General features: G+C 39.9%; 1 protein-coding gene across 3 annotated transcripts in view; it reads right to left on the bottom strand.

Moving 5' to 3' along the window:
* PSIP1 (PC4 and SRSF1 interacting protein 1) overlaps nt 1-16628 on the bottom strand; it is a 36972-nt gene that overhangs the window by 4597 nt on the left and 15747 nt on the right. For 2 of the 3 annotated variants that reach the window (XM_072359690.1, XM_072359691.1), the window contains 9 exons: nt 13479-13599; nt 11711-11786; nt 10659-10884; nt 9864-9985; nt 8573-8628; nt 6945-7015; nt 4548-4649; nt 4137-4356; nt 361-472 (listed from right to left, as the gene is read on the bottom strand). In XM_072359690.1, coding sequence (XP_072215791.1) covers nt 361-472; nt 4137-4356; nt 4548-4649; nt 6945-7015; nt 8573-8628; nt 9864-9985; nt 10659-10884; nt 11711-11786; nt 13479-13599 — 1106 coding nt within the window. The remainder of the gene's footprint in view (nt 1-360; nt 473-4136; nt 4357-4547; nt 4650-6944; nt 7016-8572; nt 8629-9863; nt 9986-10658; nt 10885-11710; nt 11787-13478; nt 13600-16628) is intronic. The other variant, XM_072359692.1, reaches the window with a different exon arrangement.

Consider the following 16628-nt stretch of genomic DNA (forward strand, 5'->3'; position numbering starts at 1 on the left):
CGCCAATCAGAAGAAATGGATTTAGGAGAAAAAACATTATATAAATTTCGTTTGTTTCTGTAAAGTTTGGTTCAGACAGGGTTTACTTTAAGTAACCTTCAAGTATAATAGAAAGTGAGTACCTTCCTCTGTCTCACTGCATGCGGTTTTTCCCCTAAGAAGACAGCCCATATTTTACTTCTTTCAATCTCCTCTACAGCAGTGATTTCAAAAATAAAGTTTTTTCATTCTTTGAAGTTGAGAAAAAGATGTACAGAAAACAGTAACTCAACGTGATGCAAGGAAGTTCAATCTATTCATTTTCCATTTACATCATTTCACCATAACAGATCTTTAGCTCATTAAAAGTAATTAACTCACTTTTTCTTACTACCGACTTCGTGTTTATCTTTCTTTTCTTCAGCATTCTCTCCGTTGTGCTGCGATGGGTTGGTGTCTTGAGTTTCAGACCCTCCATTCAGAATCTTTGAACCTTTATAATGAAAGGACAAAAAGACAGTACAGCAGGCAATAAAACTGTGCTATAAGAAACCTCAGGTCATTTCTTACCTTCCAGCTCTAACGCTGTGAATGTTTTCCCCTCATCTTAATACCTAACAGCTGAAATCACGCAAAAACAAATAGAAATAACAAATAGTGTTTCAGCTGCTGGAAATGCAGTGTAACAAGCCTCATCTTAATCTTCCTGATGGGAAATAAACTCCTTGAGACTCCAGGTTCCTGGCTACAAATAATGATAGATATTCTGGTAGGTGATGGAATACTCTTCAGCAGAACATTCTGTTCACCACTCCACTCCAGGTGGGTACTTCATGAGTGGTGCATTCAGCTCTGTGGCCCCCAGCACAGGAATACAGATCTGGTGGGGTGTGTCCAGAGGTGGTCAAATGGGTATCGTGGGGCTGGAGCACATGGAGCACATCCCTTACGGAGGACAGGCTGGGTAGTTTGGGCTTCATCAGCCCGAAGAAGAGGTATGTCTCTCTGAGGAGACATAGCTGCTGTCTTCCAGTACTTAAAGAGGGCCAACAACAAAGATGGGGAGGAACACTTCTTCAAGGAATGTAGCAACAGTACAAGGGTAAGATTTTAAACTAAAAGAATGTACATTTAGATTACGCAAGAGGAAAAAAAATCTCTGTTATGAGGGTGAAGAAGCTCTGGTACAGCCTGCCCAGAGGAGCTGTGGGTGCCCCCATCCCTGGAGGCATCCAAGGCCAGGTTGGATGGGGCCCTGGGTAGCCTGACCTCCTGAGCTGATGGGTGGCAATCAGCTCACAGCAGGGGGCTTGGAACTGGATGATCAGGCAGATAAGGAGCCTCCAGGGGCAGCTGGGGCAGAGGGGATAGGGTTAAGCCCTGCTCTCCACCAGCATCACCAGCCCCTCAAAGTCCTGCCCTCGTGGAGCAATACATCTCGGAGTCTACAGTAAGATAATACAGCCCAGACTGGGCACAGGGGTAAGGGGGGGACAACGTACCCAGGTACTGAACAGAGGTGGGGTGCTGCAGAGGGGGGGAGGGGACATGGCATTGCCCCCACAAACACTGCCTGTGGGGGCTGAAGCTTGGAGAAAGGCATCAGAGGCACCCCCAGGATACTGCCTGCTGACAGGGCTTCCAAGAAGGGGTGAAGACCCCTGGGTGACTGTCTGTAGCCCTGCCCAGCCCCTTCCTGGGGGCTGCTGTCTGCTACCAACCTCATCTTCCTCTAAGTGCTGACCTCAGCTGGCCTCAGGGATCTCACTGCCTTCTTACAGCTCACAGGGCCAAGTTTAATAAACAGTGCTAGTGCTTATATATATATATACAAACACACACACACATTTTACATATATATTATATATACATATATATAATATATATATTATATATACACATATTATATATACATATATTTTACATATGTATGTAAAATATACCTATACACACACAGTATACACATACTACAGCAGAGCAGTGCCAAAACGGGAAGAAGAGGAAGAGGACAGAGAAAGACCTTTCATTTGTAATAAAAAAGAAGGGCTCCACCTCAGTGTGAGTGGAGTCTGAGGTCCCCTAAATATATCCATCTAGAGTGAGCTGGATGCACAGAGCAGAAGGGGATGTGGGCTTGCACAACAGCATCATCCTGATAGGAGCTGCATTCCATGTGATCTCAGCTCCTCTGTAAGCCACTGTAGGGTGATGTTGATGTTTTCTTTGCAGGAGATGGAGTAACAACAAATCTCAATCCTGGACAACAGAGAGGTTCATCTTCTCAACTGAGTCTCATCCAAGGCACCACAGAGGTGTCTCTTTATCTCCAGATTGAACTGGCCTGACACAATGACACTGACAAAGGTGGTCTCTGCCAGCTGTAGCCCCACTAGGGGTCAGCACCATCTCCTCCTCCCAGAACAGCACCTGGAATGAGCCCAGCAGCTCACTGAAATGGGCCAGCATGCTGCTGCTGCGAGCTCTCCAGGCTGTACCATGCACAGCTGGGCACAGTCAAAGTGAGCTCTGCAGAGCCAGCCTGAACCAGGCCAAAGTGGGTGGAACTGGGCTGGGCCACACCAAACCCTGCCACACCTGTGGGCCATGCCACAGCTCTGGTATTGTCTGCATGCAACTGACATAAACAGGAAAATTATGCATCATCTTGACTGCAATCACATGGAACATATAGGATAACTAAGGGATGAGGCCTAGTTAGCATGGGTTCATGAGAGGCACGTCCTGCTTGACCAGCAAGGTCTTCTGTGACTAGGTGACTCACGTAAAGGATGAAGGAAAGGCTATGGATGTAATATATGTGGACTTTAGCAAAGCCAAAGATCTCCCACAGCCTTTTCCTGGAACAGCTGGCAGTCCATAAGAAAACAGGCTGCATGGCCAGCCCCAGAGGGTGGTGGTAAACTGAGTTAAATCCAACTAGTGGCCAGCCACTAGTGCTATTCCTCATGAGTCAGCACGTCCTGTTCAGTATTGTTACCAATATTCTGGACAAGGGCACTGAATGAATCCTCAGTAAAAGTGTTGCAGGTGACACCAAGTTGGGAGGAAGTGTCCATCTGCCTGGGGGTAGGAAGGCCTTTCAGAGGGATCTGGACAGTCTCATTGACAGGCTGAGGCCAATTGTATGAGCTTTAACAAGAACAAGAGCAAAGTCCTTCATTTCGGTTATAAAAGCTCTACATTCCTACAGGCTTGAAGCAGAGTGGCTGGAAAGCTGCATGAAAGAGAAGTACGTGGGGATACTAGTCCACAGCTAGCTGAACCTAAGCCAGCAATGTGCCCAGGTGGCCATGAAAGCCAGCTGACTCCTGGCTTGCATCAGAAATACAGTAGCCAGCACGAGAAGGGTGGTGATTGTCCCTTAGTACTTGGGTGAGGCCATACTTTAAGTAGTGAGGCCCAAAACTGAACATAGTACAAGACAGGCATCAAGGCCCTGGAGTGTGTCCAAGGAAAGGCAAAGCAGCTCACAGAGGGTCTGGAGCACAAGCCTTATCAGGGAACTGGGCTTGTTTAGTCTGGGACAGAGACCTTACAGCTCTTTACAGCTCCCTGAAAGGAGGCAGTAGCTAGGTAGCGGTTGGCCTGTTTTCTCAGATAACTTGTATTAGGATGAGAAATAATGGCCTTCGGTGGCACCTGGGAGGTTCAGGTTGATTATCAGGAAATATTTCTTCTTAGAGTGGTGATGTACTGGAATGCAGCGTGCACAGAGGTGGGGGAATCAATATCCCTGGAGGTTTTCAAGAACACATTGACATAGCATTTCTGGACACTGTCTAGAGCAGTCACAGGCATGGGTTGATTGCTGGACTCAATTATCTTAGTGGCTTTTCCAGTCTTAATGACTTTATGTATAAGCTCTATCACTGAAGTCAAAGCAGGATTTTTAACTTCACCATTTTTGTGATGACTACAAGTTTTGCTCTAGAATTACAGGAGAGTTTGTTTGGAATAAAATCTTGAGAACTTTAGGCTTAAATATGAATTGGCAATTAATTTTGCTTCAAGTGAGAGATTTATAAAAAGAACCTCTACTGAACCATCTTGCTACATGAGGAAAAATACAGAACGCTATTTATCTCAATACTGGCTAATATGGATCTTTTATATTACAGGAAACTGAAACCACTTACCTGTTTGGTCCTTTTCTTTCTCGTTCTTTTTGTTTGTTCCTTTCTTCCACTGTTCTTTGGTTTTATTGGCTTCCTCATGCTGCTTCTGCTCTGCAAGTGATTTATTCAGTACTTGGGAGAGCACAGAATCCCCTTCCCCTACCAGAAACATGGTCTTGAACTTGTTATACAGCATTGTAGATTTCTCCATGATAACTTGGCTCACTTTGAACTTCCGTATCTGAAATCAGAGCAATAAAACAAGTAGCTTCGCTTACGTATTTCAATACTTGTGTAAAATTCACCAAATGCTTGATGAAGTTGGACCTTTAACTTGGAATGAGAACACATTGAGAGTTTTACACTCTCCGAAGTGGTACGCAATATGTAAATTCAAAATACTACTTGCTTAAGTAACACAGCAGATCTTACCTTCTTGAGTGTCAGAATCATCTCTGTGTGTTTCTGAGCTTGCTGCATTGAGACCTGGAGGGATGCCAGTTCATCGAGAGCCTCAATACACCTGTTCACATCCTGCAGATAAATAAGTTAATCTTATGACTTCACTTAAACATCAGCAATTCTCAGCAATTCTTCATTAGCTACACTGAATTCACCTCCACATTTAATAATTTCTTATAAAATCCCTAATTTGACTTTTTAATTAAATTCTGTAGTAATCTCTACCATCAAGCTTGCAAACACAAAAAGCTGCAATGCAAGCAGAAGTAATGTTTACACATTGAAAGGCATATCATTTGAATAACCAATTTAATAATAAACAAGTAAACCAAACTCATACTTTTATGATACAAACTCAAACTTTCTGCTCTTTTTACAGTTCTAGCACTACATTACCTAAAGCTGCTCTCCAAATACTCAGCCTTTCTTATTCACAATTAGTGACCTGCCACTGAGAAGCAAAACAGAGCAGACTGCCTCTGACAGACAGAACAGCTTCTTCGCAATTACTCAGTTAAAAGCTTCATGAATGTCACTCAGAAATAGTCATGCCTTTCCTTCCAGTCCCCAGAAACTTCCCCCAACTGTGAATTTTCAAAGACAAACCTCCCGCCTCTTAAGAAGGCCAATTCCTGAAAATTAGTCAGATCTCGTTACCCTTTTCTCTCCTAGAAAAGCTCTCAAGGGATTCTTTCAAGCAGATCCTTTCACAGACCTAAGTCTTCTTTCCTGAGTCCCAGGCTTTGATCCTTTTTGTCAGTCTTTCTTTTCCCAGGATACTCAATGTCACCATCTCATTGTCACTGCAGCTAAGACGCCCTCAATCTTTGTTTCTCTGATTAGTTCCTTCACTAGGAATCGGGTCCACAAAGGTGCCTTCTCTTGTCAGTTCTCTGATCCTATGTCAGGTAATTCTCAGGCTCCAGAAATTTATTGAATAGTTATGTAATCCACATGCTGAGCTCCATTAGACATCAGGGTGGTCCTACAAGTACCAGAAACTCAAATCCTAAGGTATCTTTTGCACACCTCAAGAATCCATTCTCTTACTTCTTGGTTTGGTGGTCTGCAGCAGATGCCTTTGTCACTACCATACTCATTTATTTATCTTGCCACTAATCTTGACTATAAATTCTTAGTTGTCTTATCAGCCCCAGTGCAGAGATCGCAAGTACTCCCACTGGTCTCTCACAGTTATTTCCTGTCCTGCCGTCCTGACACCTGTCCTTCCACAAAAGCCTCTGTCCATCCATGTGAACATTCCAGTCCCAAGAACTACTCCACCAAATTTCTGTGATCCCAACGACATCACAGATCAGCAACTGCAGACATTTAATTCCTAATTCCCCAGTTCATACGCATTAGCCTGCATGCACTTCAGAGACACCCAGTTTTGCTAACCCTGCCAAAAAATTCAGAGCCTTCTTCACAATGTGCACTCCCTCCTTTCTGTTCATGTACTTGTAATCAGTAAATCAGTACCAAAATGACATCTCTACAAGGTCAATTCTGTTTACATCACCCGCCATTAATTTATTACCACCCTGTTACATCATTTCTTAACTTTTTCTTTCACTGCTGTTTATAGTTTTAATTTCTTTAACCAGCTTAGCCAACTTTCAGGCAGTAATAGTTTCCCTATTACTCAGGTGGATCCTCTTGACTCCTCGCAGTCCTTGACCTTCTTATGGTTCCCATCATCAGAGCAGCCAAATCCTGTTGCTTACATCAACTCCAGAACTAACCACTAATCCACAGAATCAATCCATTCCTTCACAAGTCCTTTCCCCTCATTAGGAGGATAGAGAATACCACCTCGGTCCCCATGCACTTAACCATCACCCTCAAAGCCACACAGACATGCCTGACACTTGCAAATCTCCCTTGGCTTTAACACTGGTGCCCAACATGGAAAAACCGCAGCCGCTAATAAATAGCCTGAGGGTCAGACAAGCCTCAGCCATCTGTCAGTGGTGTTCCAAATCTAGAGCTCCCAAGAAGCAGCAAATGAGCTAGAAAAGCAGATAATGGTATCCATCCCTTACACCAGGGAGTTCTCCAACTATCACACTCACTGCCTCCTGCTGCTTCTGCATGGCTCACGCTGAGCTAGCATGCACACTTCACTTGTCTGAACTCTGTCTAAATGCTTCTGATAGATAACTTATTACTGAGTATTTTTTAAACAAAACTGATTTTGCTTGCTGGCATCTGTATTTTAAGATCTACAGCAACCCCATTTAAAGAGTACAGGTCTCTTTCAAAGTGAAAAAAAAGTCCTTTAATTCTCAGAACTGTAATTAAAAACAAATATGTACGCTAATTAATTGGAATTTCACATGTAAGTTAAAAGATGCATATACTTACAAGATTATCAATTTTCAGGGAGTTTTTAATTTCTGCATGTATCCTTTGAAGCCTAGAATCCATTGATGTTTCTGAAGATTAAAAACAGTACGCATTAATATTTGATAAATCTCATCAGGTTTGTGTTTGTAGAAACCTTAAGTACAAATCTGAATGTCAGAGAGAAGGCAGAGAAATAGACAAGCAGTCCACTTCAGATAACCATGCAGACGTAACCCTTGTGATGTATTTATTTATGGATGCAATTCGAAATAAAGTCTACAGGTTCAGGTTGTTTTTGTTTTTTCAATTGGGCATGAGTAACAACTTACAATAGTTTTTACCTTAGGAATTATAAACTGAAAATAATTTCCAGTTTCACTTCTGGGATATTGTCCTCTGTTAAATGTAAAAGTACACTTCAGTAAATACTAACAGCTGCTAATTTTGAGAACTTCTACTGACAGGATATCTGGATATTACTGCATTTATTTTTGGCAAGTGGGTCATATCTGAAATCTGGATAACTCCTCCTCACTTGCAGTTCATGTCTTATTACAAGGGTTGCTCTGAAAGTAATGCCTCCTATTTTATTATGTTGGTATACAATGCCAGAGGTGGATGTTGGTGGTGTATGGCAGTAGAGGCTGAATGTTCACAACATTCTCTTACATTTTTGTTGCTGTGTGACCGATGGCTGAAGAGGGGCAGTCTGACAAAGTGGTGTCTGACATGAAAATGTGGATGAAGCAAAGACATGTCACCAAGTTCCTCTGTGTGGAAAAAATGGCACCCACTGAAATTCACGGATGCTTTGCTGAACATTTACAGAGACAAACAGTGGATGTGAGCATAGTGAGGTGGTTGGTGGTGTTGTGTTTCAGCAGTGTTGAGAACAACATGAAAGTCAAGCCACATTCCAGATAGCCAGGCAGACTGTTGTTTGTCACTGGTAAAAATGCATAGCTGATGATGGTGGCTGTGTTGAAAAATAGTGGGTTTTGTTCCGCTGATAGTTAGCTCTATTAAATAGTCTTCTTGTTCTTTTTCCATGGAAATAAATAGGAGGCATTAATTTTGGAGCAACACACATATAGTACAAGCTGCAGCTCCTGAATTGCTCTTAAAAACAGGAGTACTAAAAAAGGAATGTCTTATCCAGATGAAGGTCAGTTTGCAACTGTGGGTTAGTAGGCAAGACTGCAGTAATCTGAATCTAAGCCTCTTGCTTAGGAAAAACAAGCCTCTTGCTTAGCAAGCCTCTTGCTCAGTAAAAGGTAATACCTAAATACTCAAAGAAGTCCCAGTTGCTGTGTTACGAGAAGACAAAGAATGAAGGAAAAACGGAAATTATTCAACTCAAAGAATTAGAAGTTCTTGGTCACCAATAGAAGAAATTATCTGAAAAACTAGTTAAAATATTAAATAATAGTAAAACAAAAATAGCAGAACTGTCCTAACGCACTTAAGAAACAACACAGAAGAACATGAATACACTGTCGTACAGATCTGAAGGAAAAAGTCATGTATGAAACAATTTGGACTGAGACCCCAACTTCACCCTTAACAGGAATTATCTCATTCAGGCAATCAGTTCTCATCAAAGTTCAAGATGACCCACAATAATCTGTTCAGTTTCTTTAACTAACCTCTTTTCTTCTCCATCTTCTTAACTTCTGTTTTCTTGCCTTCTTCTTTACTCTGCCTATGAAAAATGTTAAAATCTTTACAATGTGGTAAAAGTCTGCTCTTCAGCCTCTTTTCCCTCCACATTTTAGATTAGTAGCTATGTTTTAAAGAGATAGTATCTCAAAACATTGGCATGCAAAAGACACCATCAGTTAAACCCTAGTTTTCAGAGACTGAAATAAAATGATTTATTTTTCCTTTTACTTTGACATGACACTGCTGTTAAATCTCACAGTGTTCCCCAAAAGCAGAAAATTAAAAGTTTAGAGAAACGAGTAACATTTGTAAACTGCACGTAAAAAGTTGTGGAAGTGGCACTGAACAAACCTTATTTATACAGGAAAAAACATTTAGGATGACCAAAAAAAAGAATTACACTGCTGTTTAACATTATAGAATGGAAAAACTATAGTTAACTTGCTTTTAAGTTTACTGTAATTGGTTCAAATGCAACTCTCTCATGTAGCCACTGCAGTGCACGTATCCTAAAACTGACCTCTACTCTATCATTTATAATTTAAGCCTCCTCGACAGAAATATTCCTGGATCTTTTTCTAATTATCTCATTAAAAATCAAGGTTTTTATGAGATAATCTGGAGCTTATCTCCATCTCAAAAAAGGAGACAGGCAAAAATCTTTCAAGCTAGCTTTGTAACTTTTTATTTATTCAGAGAAGATCATTAAGATTATCCTGTTTCAATTTAGAAATTCAATTTAGAATTTCTCAATCCTGTCTTGCTGACAGGTTTAAAAGCCTTGTTACATAATCTGTATATTTCAGTACGTCATGAATAAAATATCAGCATGCATCTGTAAAAATCTTCAAATCTACATCTTCTGCCTTTCCTTTAAAACTCCATCAAGTTATAGACAACCATGTTAATGTACGCTAGTCTATTTTACTTCAACTGGTAGCACAGGTAATGCCTTTTGTACAAAGCACTGTTATTGCTTTTGTAAATGCTGGCCCAGTAGTCATAAACAGATATGAGAAAAAGTAGACTAAAACATGGGAAAGATAACCAAAGGAGGATAGGTTTATATTCAGTACATTAATAGAATAATTGAAAGCAGCACAAAAAAAGAAGCGCTTTGCCACTCTGAAAGTTAAAAACAGACCAAAAAAACCAGGCAGGTGGAAAAAAAAGAACACAGTACAAACCAGCTCGGTATTTTTACAAGTATCATTTTCTCTTCCCAGTTTCAAAGTACTCCTACAACATTAAGACATCCTTCTGAAAAATACTCACAGCTCACTTTCTCCCTGATCCTCTTGCTTACGCTTTCTTTCTGTCGCCTCTTTCTCGTGCTGGCCTCTTATAATGTTTCTTCTATGAGTTGACTGAAAGCTTCTTCCCCCTTTTTTCTTCTGCTTTTTTTTTTTGTGTGTGTGTTTTTAGGATCAGAAAGAGAAAAGGGGCATTTAGATTGCTGAAAAGAAAGACTACTAAAATTCTTCTCTCAAGAGCCATATAAACCTGCCTACACACACATACAGAACTACAGTTAGTCTACAGCAACTGTCCATGGAACAACCTGACAAGAACTGGTTTTCTGTGCAACTAAGTACAGAACCTTCTAACACTTATTTCTGGATTGTATTAGCCCTTCCTCCCTTCTTCCTTCTCCAGTAAAAAGAAATTATCCTGAATACCGTAAAAGTGAAGAAACTGACATGACTAGGATGATGTTATGGCTTTCAAAAACTTATTTCAAGCCAAGTATTCTCTAATATGCACCCAAAAAGAACAAAACCAAACCTCTACACCACCAAAAATAAATAAATAAAATTAAAAAAAAATAAATTAAATCCATCTTCAAGTGCCTTAGAAAAGATCGTTTTATTAAAAAAAGAAAAAAACAAAAACTGAAGAAATTCCTGAAAAAACTACCTGGCAGAAAGAAGTTCTACAGCTTTTGTTCTGCATCTTTGTATCAGCAAACCCTAACGTTCCAACTTTCATACAGATTTGGCATTAACATCAAGAACTATCTTCAGTGATACTTTCTTTTATGATAAATGGATCTGAAAAGCCAAATTATACCTTGTCACCTTCTTCTTCTCCCCCTTCATCTTCAGAATCAGAAGCTGATGCAGAACCCAGTTTTGCAGCATTTTTCCTTTTTGGTTCAGCCTCTTTCTTTCCATCTTTTTTATCATATTCCTTCTTTGGTTTTTCCTCTTCCTTCTGACCTTCCTCATCCTTCTTCCCTTGTTTTTTAGGCTTCTCATCTGGTCCTTTTTTCTTTGTTTTCTCCTCCTCATTAACACTGACACATGAACAGCATTTAGACATCAGCTATCAACAGCAAGTTTAAGAACAATCACATTGTCTTAGTTCAGAAAGATGTTATTCTTTTTAACTACAGAATGCTTAAGTAAATTCACTCAGTTCACTTAATGACTTTCCAGAAAATAATCAAGCCTTTTTCTAAAATTAGTCCATTACCTGTGCAAAACAAAAGAATAAAGTATTAATAGTATGGAGGTCCTAATGAAGCAGATAATGTGTACATAGACCCAAAATCTAGAAGCCAATGGCCTTAAGTAATCTACATGCATACATGTGCAGGACCACGGAATACTCCAGACTGGAAACACTTCAATATTTTAAGTTATACTTAGATAAGTGTATGTAGCCTGAAATAGTACATTTGCTAACCTATTGAAAATTATGCAGATGCTGAACTTTTCCTTCAGTTATGAGAACCACTAGGGTTTGGTGCAAGGAAAAACAAAGGTAGAAAAAGAAATGTAAGCAACAGACAGTGCTGTAACTCATTGTGCTGTCAGAAGAGAAGTCTCGATTTAAAAAGTAAAAAACAAAAAAAACCACAAAGATCTTGCATGATCTTGTTGTCTTAAGCATCTTTTCACCCAGCAGACTTTTCTACAGCCTTCAGAAATTTAAGGTCTTTTGTCTCTAGCTCCAGAATTGTGCATCGTACCTTCACAAGTTACTTTAGACTTGTAAATAACAATAACTCAAATGGAATGCTAAAGAGACAAAAACTTGTCAGGAACTAATTAAGAAGTTTTAGCAAGGAAAAATATTTTTAATAGTTGAGAAACTTAATATGAAAGCAAACTACTCACAGGTCACTTTCAGAAAGACAAGGTGGCTTCACCAACTTGGGTCTCCCTCTTGGTTTTGGAACTTTTGCTTCTGCAGCTAGTATAAGAAAAATAATTCATTAAGTCCACAGCCACTATCTATTCCTTTTATACAAAGAAAGATTCTTAGTCAGAGGCTACACTTAGAATAATGCTGATATTTTACAAACTTCAAAGGATCCAGACAGTTATTACATGAAATTACAAGAATACCAGGCTTTAACCAAAAGCTCAGAAAACTCAAGTTACTCCATACATTACTAATTTTTCAGGCTCAAACTACCCATTCTTGCATTTTCTACATGGTGTGTTTAGGATTTGTTTCACGTTGGGTAACTAATACAAATAAGCTGAAGTGGGATGACCAGAAATAAGCTGAAAGCAGTCGCCTCCTATCTACATTCACATGCCATCTGTTTACTAGCAGTAGTTTTAGGTGCATCATGGAGTTCCTCTTAATTTTCTTGCTAACAAACTACTTTCAAGATGTCCTAACACCATGCTTAAGCAAACAAGAAAACTTTGCACTTCACCACATTTTCATAGCATGACAAATAACTTGCCTTCTTGGCAATTATACCCTTTGAGTTCCCTCAAACAAAAGTACTTAGTGCACTGCTTTGAACTTGCTGAAGTTGTTTGTATGTTCATAGTAAGCCCGTGGCTGGAAAACATAGTATTGTAGTGTTTAAACTCCTGCTGGTGTCAGTACTGAGAGATGTTAAACGAGATGCGTGCACCATATCAACATTTGAAAATGCTTCCTAGTACATCTTGTGATAAGGTATTTTATACAAGTGTCAAAAGCATCTCTTAAAGATTCCTGCTCTTAAGACAGTAGGCAGTAGAAACAGTATGTTTCCAAACAAAAACACATGCAAATATTTAAAATACGGATTTAGTAATATAATGAAATTGTGGACTGGAGTGATACTTAATTTCTTCATAGCTTCCAAGATGAATGCAATTAAGTCAGTTTAACTGTGGTTGCACTTCCTTGTAAGCTATTTTTATGCTGTCAGTAAATACAGATGAGTATAAACTATTATTTGTTTCCCAGACTAGACACTCAGGCAATGTGTTGCTGCAAGAACTGTGCTATTATCAGTTCAAGAGTATCTACAAGCTCACCAAAGAAATTCCGATAAATTAGATCATTGCTACCTTGAAAGTAAAACAAAAAACAAGAACAGTAGAATTTTAAGTAATTTTTTTCAAATTACACAGTTTAAAATAAAGTAGCTGAATTTTCATTTTCTTTTTCTGTCAACCTACACAGACTGATTTATGCATTTAATTAAACAAGTCTCTCCTGCTCTTTGCTTGCTATTATTATTCTCTCAGCTCCACCTACTGGCACAATATTCCCCCAGTTCTCTTACTTGTGCTTCAAGGATGTTGTAACAATAATTTAAGCATCCTACAGCATTCTCTCCATACAGAAACCTCTATAAATCAACAGTGTACAGAGGACTCTTACTGAACAGTCTATTTTTATCAGTGTTGTATGAAGAATGTCTTTCTGAAGGTGATCCTTCTACCCTGAAACAGCAAGCCTTATTCAGAGTACCAACACTAATAATTCAAATCCATTTATGTCCTAAATTCTTAAGTTTGAGATATATTTTCTCTTTACAATTGACTGCATCTATAATCTGTAGTAGTTCACAGGAAAGATACAGTAAACCCTCTCTAATTACCTTAAGCTATTTCAGTGGGACAAAATATTAAATTATTCTTTTCTGGTTACCTGCTGGTCTTCCTCTTTTGGGGCTTACTTTTGGAGATACCGTCACAGGAGTTGCTGCTGCTGATACCACTGCTGCTGTTGCCACTACTGCTGCTTCCTCAGCTTCAACTTGTTTTTCAGCCTAATTTAAAGAATAATATTCTCAAGTGAAAAACACAGAGCACCGATTTCTCAACTACTTTCTCAGACAACAGTTTTTAAAATGCATTCATTATTCTATTTTTTCTAAATTAAAAAAAAAAATCAATTTTGTAACAGATGATACTTGATTGATCATTTGCTTCATGTTCTCCATTCCATGACTACCCCATACAGTAATGTTTCTGATGCCTGTATCAGCCTATTTATCTTCAGAAAATAAAGAAAAAACCCAATACCCGAGTTTCAAAAGTGTAAGAATTATAAGACTACTTAAATTGGCAATGGCTTTCTAAACCCAGCTGCCCAGTTTTAAGGATGGAAATTCATTTTGCCCTATACACAAATATTATTCTTCTAAGTGGTATAATCTCTCAGACACATCACAGCATCATGAAAGTAGGTAAAGCTTCTCAAATACCTGCTCAGTAGCTAGTTATCTGCAATGGAAAAAATAAGCTAAACTGAACTAACAAGAAATGATGAACTTCATTAATACAGCCATCTTAGAGAGGCTGGGCTGTAAACAGGGCGAGAACTTATGACAAAAGAATATCTTAAGGAATGCACGAGCATCTCCCTCAGAGGCATTTTATTAAGCAGATAAAAAGAATCTTAATAAAATCTAAAAGGAGAAAATACTCTCAAGGTTTTAGTGTCCTGGATGCAGGTACATCAGATAGCAGCAAATACATTTAGATTCTACTTGGATGCAGTAATAATTGGAGACAGTAAACATTCCAGGCTGAATCAGTGCACAGCCAATGAACTACAAGCCTGCACCACATCCCTTGAAATACTACATTTTTCTGTTTAAGCTCCACAGCAATACATCCCAATGAAGGAATTCAGGTAAAAATGCAAGGAGGCCCGCATGAACGAACAAGGATCTCCTGGCCAAAATCAACACAAATAGAAAGAATGTAGAAGCAAGGACAGATAGCCTGGGAGGAACAGAGACATTATCGTAATAGCCAGGGATCAAGTTAAGAAAGCTAAAGCCCAGAGAGAATCTGATCTCACCAAAGATATGAAGAGGGTAACAGAAAGGGTTTCTTAAAGTATGTAAATGACAAAAGAAAGACTGGGGAAGATGTGGCACCTCTGCTGAAGGAAAAGGGAGATCTTGGTTACTGGGGAAAGTGAAAAGGCCGAGGTACTAACTGAATCTCTTCTTTGCCTCAGTCTCCACAAGCAAGATTAGCCTTCAGAGATCCAAGGTCCCAGAGGCCAAACTGAAAGACCAGAGCAAGACAGACAGACGTTTTATGGATGAGGATCTGAGCAAACTGGACACTTGCAAATCCATGGGTTGCAATGGCATTCAAGCTTAAGTACTGAGGGAGCTGGTAGATGTGACTGCAAAGCCACTCTTCTATAATCCTTGCCTAATTGTGGCACCCGAGGAAATCAAACATTGCTTTTATCTTCGTAACGAAGTAGGTCCCAGGCTGGTCAGCCTCAGCATCTTCCCTGGGAAAGTGACTGAACAGACTCATAAAGGGGAAACAAATCATCAGTAGGTAAAAAGAGACTTTCGGAAGTCATGCCAGACCAACTCAGTAAGCTTCTATGGCATCACTGATGGGCAAGAGGAGAGTAGCGGGTATTGTCTTCCCTCCTAAACTTCTGTAAGGACTATGATTCTGCATAGCACAAAAGAAACTGTCAAAGCACAGGCTGGATGAGCAGATAGTGAGGTGGATTTCTGAAAACTATCTGAATGATTAAGCCCAGAGGGTAGTGGTCAGCAGTGCAAAGACTCAGTGCCAGCCTGTAATGATCAGAACACATCTTCAGTAAATTCACAGACGAGACAAAACTGCGGTGAGGCCATACAGCTCATCCTGAGGGGCCTCTACAGGCTGAAGAGGTCCAACAAGGAGAAAACTCCTGCATATGAGGAAGAACAACTCCAGGAACTGGAGCCACTCAGCTGGAAAGCAGCTCTGCAGATAAGAACTTGTGGGTCCTAAGGACTCTAAGTTAAATACAAGTCAATCTGCCCTTGCAGCTAAGAAAGCTAATAGTCAAGAGACATGAATCCTTCTGTTCTATCTAGAGTTTGTGAAGACACACCTTTAATACTGTACTGGGTTGCCCAGAATTGAAAGTGAGGAACACAGACCATAACAGAAAGGGTCCACTGGAGACCTACCAAGACAATCAAGAGACCAGAACACTCCTGTGAGAAGAGGCTAAGAGTTGGGACTCTGCCTGGAGAACAAAAGGCTCAAAGGTCACTTTATCAAAACCTATCAATGCCTGAAGGGAAAGTGCAAGGAGGAAAGACTCTTTCCAGTTGTGTCCAGTGCTGGGAAAGAAGCAACAAACACAAAAAGGAACACAGGAGGTTTTGTCACAGGAAATGCCTCTGTGCTGTGCAGGTAACCAAGCACTGGCACAGGTTGCTATAGGCCATAGGGTCTCCTCCTTGGAGATCTTTAAGAGCTGCCTGGACATGACCTTGAGCAACCTGCTCTGGGTGCCCCTGCTTGAGAGGAGGTGTTGGTTCAGGTGGATCCAGAAACCCCTTTGAACCTTAATCATTCTGATTCAGCAATGTCTGGCGGTAACACAAGTTTTTGGTTAATGCCCCTACCACACACAGCACGCACCAAACACAAATCTGTCAACTCAAGCTGTTAAGGATGACAGAAGAAGCCATCTTGGTCCTGAAATGCCTCATGACACAAACAAAAAACAGCTATGCTAAATAAAACTAAGAAAAAGAAAAGAAAAAAAAACAACACTACAGCCATGATTTGAGCACACTATAAGAAGTAAAGCACAAGATCTGTTCTGGTGTCATCTGAGAAGCTTCTCTCCCATTTACAGTTATCAGCTATATGCACTCTTACACATATTTTCAATTCCCTGCTGCTCAGAATAGAAGTTTTCTTGAATTTTATTTCAGATTTACTATTGGGTTTTTTTTGTTTGTTTTCTTTTTTTCAGATAATGTGTTCTTTAAAAACTTCAAAATTAATTTCACTTAAGATGCTTCCGTAA

Source organism: Excalfactoria chinensis, chromosome Z, assembly GCF_039878825.1.
Source record: "Excalfactoria chinensis isolate bCotChi1 chromosome Z, bCotChi1.hap2, whole genome shotgun sequence".
NCBI classification, from domain to species: domain Eukaryota; kingdom Metazoa; phylum Chordata; class Aves; order Galliformes; family Phasianidae; genus Excalfactoria; species Excalfactoria chinensis.